The 9,837-nt window shown below is 42.0% G+C and overlaps 2 protein-coding genes across 2 annotated transcripts; one reads left to right on the plus strand and one right to left on the minus strand.

Moving 5' to 3' along the window:
- Nucleotides 1-935: 935 nt before the first annotated feature.
- On the plus strand, nt 936-5,330 carry zdhhc15b (zDHHC palmitoyltransferase 15b). Its single transcript, XM_003970441.3, has 11 exons — nt 936-1,248; nt 1,586-1,612; nt 1,725-1,819; nt 1,932-2,052; nt 2,341-2,410; nt 2,598-2,630; nt 2,708-2,828; nt 2,989-3,121; nt 3,263-3,389; nt 3,601-3,719; nt 4,089-5,330. Exons 1-11 carry the CDS (start codon nt 1,131-1,133, stop codon nt 4,130-4,132), a joined length of 1,008 nt encoding a protein of 335 aa, XP_003970490.1. The 5' UTR covers nt 936-1,130; the 3' UTR covers nt 4,133-5,330.
- A 339-nt stretch (nt 5,331-5,669) lies between these two features.
- uprt (uracil phosphoribosyltransferase (FUR1) homolog (S. cerevisiae)) lies at nt 5,670-9,679 on the minus strand. Its single transcript, XM_003970410.3, has 7 exons — nt 9,423-9,679; nt 8,981-9,023; nt 8,817-8,886; nt 8,601-8,663; nt 7,620-7,781; nt 6,504-6,602; nt 5,670-6,021 (listed from the first exon to the last, which is right to left on the minus strand). The coding sequence occupies exons 1-7, from the start codon at nt 9,638-9,640 to the stop codon at nt 5,915-5,917; spliced, it is 762 nt and encodes a 253-aa protein (XP_003970459.1). The 5' UTR covers nt 9,641-9,679; the 3' UTR covers nt 5,670-5,914.
- Between the last annotated feature and the right edge of the window lie 158 nt (nt 9,680-9,837).

The following is a 9,837-nucleotide window of genomic DNA, read 5'->3' on the forward strand; positions in this document are numbered from 1 at the left end:
AAAAGGGGCCCCCCAGCCCCTGCACTCTGTGTGTAGACCACAATCAAGGGGGCAGTGAATGCAGCACTACATGCATACACAAACACCTCTGAGATGAGGAGTCAGTGTGGACCTGCTGATGCAACCTGCAGGTGTTTAACTTTTAAAAAGGCTTAAATATTTGAAATAAATGTTGCTACTATCAATCTAGACATATTGGCTCATAGAGGGCTTTGCCTCCCTTCTGATGGATGGACGGCTGCTCCCTTCCTCCAGTGAATGCTTGAATGAGTGAGGAGCTGTCATCAACCAGCTGTGCTGAGGAGGAAGCTGCAGGGTGACAAAAAGAGCTGGACGGAGCAACGATGTGTTGAAGAGGGATAAGATTTCAGAGAAAGGGGCAGGCTGATTGTGAGGAGGATGTGCGTTGAAGGTGAGGAGGTCAGCACCGGCTGCAGTTTGCCTCACACCCTTGTTCCAGAGCTCAGTGCGCAGAGGGAATCTGCATTTCGTAAATGTTGGAAAGCAGCTAGTTCTGAAGAAGACTCAAAGTCTGATGAACAGCATTGCTGGGCTGTTAACAGTCAGTTTAATGCTCCGGTGATTCTCAGGTTTCCATTATTACAAGTTTCGCAGAACAGAAACGTGAATGCAGAGGACAAAAGAAGCAAATGAAAGTGTGGGGTTGACTATGGAGGTTTAATATCAGCTCCATGTATTTATAAAAAGTTAGTTCCTAACAGTACTTAGTAATGAAGCAATATTATAAAACACAATCTGTCTTCATATCCTACTGGGGGATTTACGGGTTTACGCTTCATAAAGTCTTCTGGTGCCGCCTGCTGGTGAACTTTGTGAATGACATGTAGAGTTGATCAACAGGGCTGAACTGGCTGCTGCACAGCTGGTATAACCGTAATATTTACTTTAAATCGATATACTGCTATAGTTCTGTCTGTCATTTCGCTCTGAAATCCATCAGACTTCAACAAAACTCAACCCAGCCCTTTGAAAAAAATAAATAAATCAACGGGCATTAATAGCCCAGCGTCACCCGACAGTCAGTGTAGTTAATCGCTCTCCGATATCAAAGGCGGATCAATCCCAGGAATGTTAGTCAAACCCTGATAAGAGCAGAGGTTTGTTGGAACATGGCGCTCTCCAGAGGTTTGAGATGCTGCCAGAGGGTTTTCTCTTGGATACCGGTGCTTATTATAACCTCCGTGGTGTTGTGGTCCTACTATGCCTACGTGTTTGAGCTGTGTCTTTGTAAGTATAATAAACCAGTCACGTTTTAAAAAAAATATATGATTATTGGCCATTTAACTGCAGAGACCGCAGATTGCCGCACAGCAGTGTTGACAAATAAAACGTAGCTAGCACGTTAGGCGGAAGTGTAAAAGCTGCTTTAATTACGTTAAATGTTGCCTTAAAAATGTGGCATCTAATTTATCACCGGTACTAATGTTGGCCGATTAGACTCAGGATTTATACATAGCCGGAACCGTCTTTTCCTCTATGCAACTTTTAGTTTGGCTAGTACCGTATGTTAGCTTGTTGTTTCCTTTGTTTTAATAAAAACATCTTTCCCCCTCGTTTTTCACAGTTACGCTTAAAAGCACGGTTGAAAAAGGTGAGTGATCTGCTCGTCTACATGGTCATAAGATTAAAATGTTGTTGGACAACATGTGTGGACATTTTCCTGGTTGCCTGGTAAAGCTTTTCTGTATTGCTTGTGCTTCCAGTGGCCTATCTACTGGTATTCCATGTTTGTTTTGTGATGTTCTGCTGGACCTACTGGAAGTCCATATTCACACCCCCTTCATCACCATGCAAAAAGGTATAAAATGCTGTGCAGTATATCAGCTGCACTGATTCTTTACCTTTTAATGTGCATGAGACAGTGAGGCGACTTCAAACACGGGATGTGGGCTGTATGTTTGTTGCTGCAGTTCCAGCTGTCCTACTCAGACAAACACAGGTATGAGATGGAGGAAAGGCCAGATGTTCAAAAACAAATCCTGGTTGAGATTGCGAGGAAGCTCCCCATTTTCACCCGAGCACAGTCAGGAGGTAAGCGTCCTTCTCAAAGTATTTTTCAGTTTATTGTTTTCAATATTTCCTCTCGTTTTATCAAGAAAACCTTGGTAGATTAGCCGCACTCTGTCAAATTGAACCTAATCTGCGCGTAATGAAGGTAGACAGCCTGGGCAATAAGCAGTCCCATTCAGAACAAGCAGTCAAAGCATTTCATTTCATTAGTGCTGGTCGTTAAGGGTCATTTCTTGGCTCTGGGAGGCGGCTGAAGGGTAGGCTCGGCTCAGATGTCCCTAATTCACCCTGTCCTCATCTTTTCTCTAGCTATCAGGTTTTGTGACCGCTGCCAAGTGCTGAAGCCTGACCGCTGTCACCACTGCTCAGTGTGTGAAACGTAAGCTCCCTCTTTCCTAAAAAGAAAAAACTGAACTCCTCACCACGACTCAGATTTACCACAATGAAACAACAAATTGACCAGTGTCAAAAGGGCCACTGTAAATTTTCAAAACAAACTCTTCATACTGTTACAGATTTTACAGGAGCTGCTACATTTTAATATTAATCAAACTTTTCTTTTGCAGATGTGTTTTGAAAATGGACCATCACTGCCCATGGTAAGTTAAACATGGCTGAATTTCCCTGCCTGAAGTGATTTACTTTTGCTCTGATGCCACATTTCTTTTTCTTCTAGGGTGAACAACTGTGTTGGCTTTTCCAACTACAAATTCTTTCTGCTTTTCCTTTCCTACTCCATACTGTACTGTGTGTTCATTGCAACAACAGTCTGTCAGTATTTCCTCAAATTCTGGGTGGTGAGTAACTAAAAAAAACAGCTGATAAATAACAAAACCCATCAGCTGGTGACCGAGTCATGTGGCTGAAGCTTGTTGTGAATGTATGTATTTATTCCTGTTTACTACCCTGGGGTTTCCCTCGGGTTTCTACTGTAGCTCTTCTCTTTCTCTCTCCTAGGGAGAGCTGCCAAATGGGCGTGCAAAGTTCCACGTCCTCTTCCTCATGTTTGTGGCGGTCATGTTCTTCGTCAGTCTCATGTTCCTCTTTAGTTACCACTGTTGGCTGGTGGCCAAAAACAGATCAACTTTAGGTGAGATTTTATCTGGAAAATCATTTGTGTTTAAGTTGTTGGTCGTCCCACATTAAATGTTTTAGTTAAATCCCATCACCACTTATTCTTTTATGTGTTTAATATATACTGACATGTGAAATGATTTTTCCTGTTCCCCAGAGGCCTTCTCAGCTCCAGTGTTTGTCTCTGGCCCAGACAAAAATGGCTTCAATGTGGGAGTCCGCAGAAATGTGCAGCAGATCCTGGGAGAGGATCGACGACTGTGGCTCGTCCCTGTTTTCACAAGGCCAGTCAATACAGCATTATTGGCTTTTTTTTTTGCTCATTTTTAATAATATGTTGTATATTTTGGTGTATTAAAACCTACAGCTAGAAATATTGTGGCCTATATGAATTCCATAATAAAACACACGATACGCATGAAGAAACACATGTAGCCAAGAGATTAGAAGAAGGAATGATCTTGGAGATAATGGTCTTGTAAATTTGTTCATCAGCCAGGGAAATGGTCACTATTTCCCCTTGAAGAACCAGAGTTCTGAGTCCCACAATCCCTTGCTAGCCAACGAGGATATGTGGGAGGAATCTGATGATGGCTCGGAGGCAGAGAGCCAGGGTATGTCACTTTATTATTATTTTAATATGTAAATGACTTGTTCTTTAAACAAGAAACTGCACATGACACTTCAATAGTCAAACCAACCCTGGAACGTTGAGTTTGCCTTGGGAAGTTTTTACTTAGCAAACTCTTTAAAAAGGACTTGGGAAAGCGATGTGCAGATGAAAAAATTAAATATAATAATTAAATAATTGTTTTAAATAATAATTAAAATTTGCCAGTCTTCCTCTGCACATTTTGTGTTCAGTGCCGTCAGCTTCGTCAAGTTTCTGGTGCTGCCCCCTGGTGGACAAACGTCTCATATCCTCTGACCATAAGATCTGAACCAGCCACAACAAACACTTTATTTTGTCTTCTTTTTTCCAGGGGAGGACGATGATCCCTCCGTCACCATCGAGATAGATGAATAGTTTCTCCACATGAAGACTGTGTGATGTGTATTAACATGGTGCATATCATTGCTGCACAGTGCAAATGCTTTCTGAATCATGTAGGGTCTTCTGACAGGTTTGACAGAGGTCCAAACATGTCCTTAGTCCCAGCTGTTTGAGTGTACGTCATGATACGTGGAGGAACTGGAATCATGAACAGTAGCACCACATCTCCTCAGCAGCATCAATAAGATTCAGAATCTGTCAAATTACTACCTGCTGTATTTATGTCTAAAATACTTCTCGTACTTTAGTGGTTCCACTTCCTGTTCTGTGTAGAGGCAGAAAATTCTACTTTGTACAGTAACTTGTGGAACACAAACCTTTTATAATCTATTATTGTAACATATTTGAGTCAGAAGTGGTTAATTCGGGGAATTGATGCCACATTGATTTCCTCCCGCCCTCTATTTACTTCCTTCTCTGTCCGTTGATGAAACAAAACCTTCTTTATACCATATTTTCTGCCACTTTTTCAGCCCCCAGCACTGGCCTAGTGGTGTTCAGTACAAAGCTCGCTGCAGCTGCATCGCCTCCACCAGTTATGGTTGTGCAAAGTATTTAATCAAGGTTAAAGTTTTTCTTTCTTTCTTTTTTTTTTTTTTCTTTTAATCACGCAACATTAAAAATCCATCCTTTGCCTCATTAACAGTTTTTAAAAGCCGTTTTTCTCCCCGAGAATGTTTCTCTCTCTAACGAGTCGTAAGACATCACAAAAGTATAATCTGCAGCCCTGCTTCAAAGCCTCTTTTGAGTACAATTTTCTTTTGAAGGAGGACCGGAGTTCTTTCTGACGACCTTGGTAATATCTTAAGTGAAAGATGATGGCATCGTAGCGGTCGTAAAATGCAGTTTAATTTCCTGCCTTGAAAGAAATTAGAAGCATCACAGTGAGATCTCCCTAGCATGAGCTCTCCATTGATCGTGCACTTGCAGTAAAAGGAAAACAAACAGGATTCATTGTGCTGTTGTAATCATCTTAATTAGGTGTGTATATGTGAATATCATGTTTGACGCTCGTCCACTGGGTGGCAGAGGTCAACAGTCATCCGCAGTGATTATCTTCTTTTTCCCTGTTAAATGTTTCCATATCAGTGCAGTGGCTGTTCTGAGACGCTTTATGGACCTGCTTGTTTTTCCTTCTGTTGGGTGAAATAAATGCTGCTCAGGACTTGAACGCACGTAACCTATTGGACTCAAACTGTGTCGAGTCTGCGGTGAGACCGAAAGCATGTATAGAATAGAGAATATGTCGGTATGTCTTGTGTCTATTTATTGGTCAGCTATTTTACTGTGTACTGAGTTTACTGTTTCAACACTGCTGCTTGTGGTATTTTGTGTATTTTCTGATATATTTTTTAAGGTTTTATCTTGGATTCCTGTATTTTGTAACAATACAAATCCTAATCCAGCCCTTGCAGTATTGCGTTATAGCACGTTGGCTTTTGTTCTCGCCGGAGGACAAGACTGCATTGCTTTTGCTCAGTACCGACTCTGATGAATCACTCACAGTTCTCAGTTGTTAACAAATATAAAGTCTTTATTTTCCATCGGTTGTTGCAACATGCAAAATAAAATCAAACTTCAACCCCTTAAATATTTAAATTTTGTGTTCTTTCCACAGCAAAAGCAAATAAATACACCTGATTTTGATGCTTCGGAGACAAAGTACCAGCATTTGGCAAGAAGCGAAAACGGGACACACTCAAACACAGTATAGAGAAAGCAGGAGCAGGTCACATTCCTCACATTGTCCCCGGTTCAATCTGTGCCGAAATACCTCTGTCCAAAATGTGTGGGTGCCACAGGATGAACCTCTGTGGTTAAAATGGTGATATCTGGAAACTCCTGGATTATAGACTTGGCTCCTAGATGGGAAAAGTAAAGGGAATTGTTGAAATGGAGTATTTTATAGACTTTTAATATCAGTTAAAAGGTCAAAGTGATTCCAATTCAGCTTGAAAAAAAAATGTATTCAGAGCGTAGGTGTGAATGAATAAAATATGCATAAACTGTATTTTGAATGCCAATGTTCACGAGGCTACAGTTCCGGTGAACTACCAGAGACTGGACAGTATTATATTTAAATCCACAGAAAGTTTTGTCCAGGAAAACATAAGTTCCATCCTAATCAACACAGAACCTGCTATAATGTCCAGTCATCACAACTAGCAATGGTTAAAGTCTTTCAAGACTTTGTGCTGCCACTCAGGAGGGTTCCCGGAGTTCGATGACAGAGCAGACCAGTTGCGGAGGGAGAAGATTGGAGTCTATTTGCGAGGAGGGGGGTTAAAAAAAAACCTGCCCTGACACCGAGATGCGGTTGTGGTGAGCTGTCTGGTGTTATTACCATGAGGCGTGGAGAAGAGGCTGAGGAGGATGATGTGTTTAGGCTGCACTCCGTGCTCGATCAGCACCCTCACTGCCTCGATCACCGTGTTCCCTGTGCCTGCAGACGCAGAACAGGAAGGTTATTTTCTCATACATCCACTTTAACATGAGCTACTAGGATTTTGCAGTTAGCGTATGGCTGATAAATTACAGTATGTTAGCTTCTAGTAGATATCTTAAAGATGTTTGATGGCTGCTCTGTCAATGAGCCTGGCCTCTTGGCAAGCTGTAATGTCTGCTACTGTTAGCGTTGCGTCAGCGTCACCATATGGTCCATCATTCTGACAGACTTGGACCGCACCGCTTAAACAAGCCTGTTGATAATGGCTCTATTATTCAGGCTTTATGACACCAACAACCTGAACGGCAGAGACTCCATACCAACACTTTAATGTGGAGCTGCAGCTGCAGAGAATTACTCATTTAAGAAAACAACTTTAAAAATAAATAAATCTGATGTTCAAACACCTACAATTTTTATATTTCAGGTGTAGATTTGTATGTTTTTTCCTTGTCTTGTATGCTGTAATGTGTGAATACTGTTTTTTTATTTGCTATTGCCTGTAGGTTAAATAAATGCATTTCACTGTGCATTATACTGCATATGACACATAACTTTATCTTAACTTTCTTTTTTGCAACAAGTAAACATTATCTGTTAGCAGAAATCTCCTGTGGTTTTCAGGCCAGTTGCCGTAGTGCTGAAACTGACAGAATAAAGAGAATTTTTTCCCCATATATTAACAAACATTTTGACCACTCACTTTAAAAAGTGAAAGAGGAAAAATTATGCTTTTTGACACCGGGGGATGAAGGCCATTAAGATACTATTTTTGTTAGTCGTCATTATGGTATTCCGCAGCTTGGTGGCCATCTCCCCAGCAGCGTATAATTTCCCCATGAAAGCTATAATTATCAGAACAGTGTGAATGGACCAGTATGATGTGGTAATGCAGATGGCAGACATGGTTCTGAAGGTCAAAATGAATAACCACATGAAACTGTTTGCATTTTCAAGAAGAAGGGAATCTCTTGACATTTCCATGCAGGGAACTGGATGCCTCTGGTTACTTACTCAGGATGGGGTACATGAGCAGCACTTTTCTCCTGTATATGTCTGGAGGGAACTTGGCGTAGTAGACTTTGGCTTTCTGCGTCTCCTCGTCGCTCTGGATGAGGATCTTGCCGATGCGAATCGAGCGACAGCAGTCCCTGAGGCCCTGCTCCATGGCTTCACCTGGGCGGAGACAAACGCAGATGCCAGTGTGATTAATTCCTTCACCCTGTGAATCACCCAGCCTCATGCAGAGCCAACGTTGTAGGAGTCTGCATTGAGATAAACATTTATTTTCTCCTGGAGTTGGATTATTTTCATCCCGTGTTGACGATGGCCGAGCAGAATAAACTCCTCCTTGAAACTTGACCAAAAAGCAGCGTTACAGTTGTAAGTTCGCCTCTGACCCGAGTAATCAAGCGTATTCCTGCAGTCCGCTGATCTCATTTGCTGGGCACATACTTTTGCCCAACCACCTGACCAACTAAAGCCCCCACACAAATAGTTTGCTGAAGTGAGATCTGAGGTGCTGAGGTGAGATCTTTAGTTACTGTGAAACCAGACAAAGTTCCAGCATATTTTAGATGAATCATTTCCTGTAACTGTGTCATGTTGGTTTTTTCACAAACCCCTCCTCAGCAGGCTCATGGTGCGTATAGTCACTCTGACAACTCAAATTTGCTCATCTCAGACTGCAGCGTCTTTGTGCACTCCACCATCTGTGGGTGTACTCTGACATGTCAACTACCCTCAATCTACAAACACAGGTGTTAACGTGACACACAGGCAGTTTAAACTAAAACTGTTACATACACTGTTCCAAATAGAGATTTTGTATGTGTACCAGGAATTTCACATGAAGGAGTCACATTTACAATAAAGGCAACAGATCAATGTAAAAGTCAACTGTGGTTGATTGGTGTAAAGGTCTAACCGATTCTATTTGTGCATTCAACAGATCATTAAAAAACATTCCAGTTTAACAGCTGAGTGACCACTCACCACTCCGCATTATGCTCACTCCACAGTTGCCTCGTTCAAACTTGACACCGTCATACTTGTACCCTATGAGAAAAAGTATTAAAAAAAGTTTAAATGCAATGGCTCAGAATGAGCGGGCTGCACTCCTACTACTACTAATTTACACATTCTGCTTGGCCCAGTGTGAATGTCACCATTTTAGACCTTAAATTTGTTATTAGATGAACAGATCTTTACCTGTTGGAGTCGTCACCGTGCACTCCGAGAAGGGGAGCTGATTCAAACCCTCTTCAACTACCAGTCTGATCTGGAATAAACAATAGTTTTGTATCTTAGAATCCAATGGATGTCTGCAATCACACACTAGGTGTTTTATTACAACGTCCAGTGTTAATTCTTACCAGCCGATCAGCACAAAACACAAAGTCTCCTCTACTAGTTGTCCTGAAATATGAAGGGAAAGGATTTGTTAGGTAGCGGACAATGTACCTCGCCCATTACTACCATTTCACCTACTCTTCTATAAATATGTGCTATTATGTAACACTGATATCCTGTTCCAGTGCATAACAGGACACTGTGTATCAGTGTTGGATAAATGTGCTTTTTTTTTTTTTTAATTATTGTGTCGTTCCAGAAGATTTGTCAATCCTGCATTTGAAACGTGTACATGTCTTTAAACCATTTACATGTTTAGTGGTGCTGCACAATGCCGACGTGCATTTAATGGGTGCAACAGAATCGACACAACTATATAAAAATAGACGGATGTCTTCATCGCCTAAAGACTGCAGATTATACAGCAGGTGTGTGGTGTCGCCCAACACGCCTGTGTGCACTCACTTGTCTCTGATTATAGTCTGTAATTCACGGATCTGGTCATTCAAAGGCAGCAGCTTCAGCTGTGGACCGATGCTGTCCTGGTTGACAGGAGGGTTGCTGGAATCACTTGGTTCAGAATTTGACAGGACTGCAGGGCTGCTGCTGGCAAATCGCACTTGCTTCATTGGGTGCTCCTGGCCGGTGTTGATATTGTTCATTTGCTGGTTGTGGCATGGCATCCTGAGCTACTTATTGGAGGTCCTTCCACAAAATTGCTAAGGCTGTGGCTTGGCCGGGCGACCCACTTACCGACGCACGATGTCTGACAAAGGAGAAAACGTGTTCTTCCCTGTGCCCGGACACTTGCTTTAAAGTCAAAATCTCCGATTCGCACTGCTGCCGCGCAGGGATTAATCATTGGGTCCGCAAAGGCGAG

Source organism: Takifugu rubripes, chromosome 14 (assembly GCF_901000725.2).
Source record: "Takifugu rubripes chromosome 14, fTakRub1.2, whole genome shotgun sequence".
Taxonomy (NCBI): Eukaryota; Metazoa; Chordata; class Actinopteri; order Tetraodontiformes; family Tetraodontidae; genus Takifugu; species Takifugu rubripes.

Excerpts from the sequence above, each read along its gene's own strand:
- zdhhc15b (XM_003970441.3), top strand. The coding sequence starts at position 1,131 with ATGGCGCTCTCCAGAGGTTTGAGATGCTGCCAGAGGGTTTTCTCTTGG. Across the intron at positions 1,613-1,724 it reads TAAAAGCACGGTTGAAAAAG|TGGCCTATCTACTGGTATTC; the intron begins GTGAGTGATCTG and ends TTGTGCTTCCAG. Across the intron at positions 2,053-2,340 it reads CACCCGAGCACAGTCAGGAG|CTATCAGGTTTTGTGACCGC; the intron begins GTAAGCGTCCTT and ends TCTTTTCTCTAG.
- uprt (XM_003970410.3), bottom strand. The coding sequence starts at position 9,640 with ATGCCATGCCACAACCAGCAAATGAACAATATCAACACCGGCCAGGAG. Across the intron at positions 8,887-8,980 it reads TGTTTTGTGCTGATCGGCTG|ATCAGACTGGTAGTTGAAGA; the intron begins GTAAGAATTAAC and ends TGTTTATTCCAG. Across the intron at positions 6,022-6,503 it reads CCTCTTCTCCACGCCTCATG|GAGCCAAGTCTATAATCCAG; the intron begins GTAATAACACCA and ends TTTCCCATCTAG.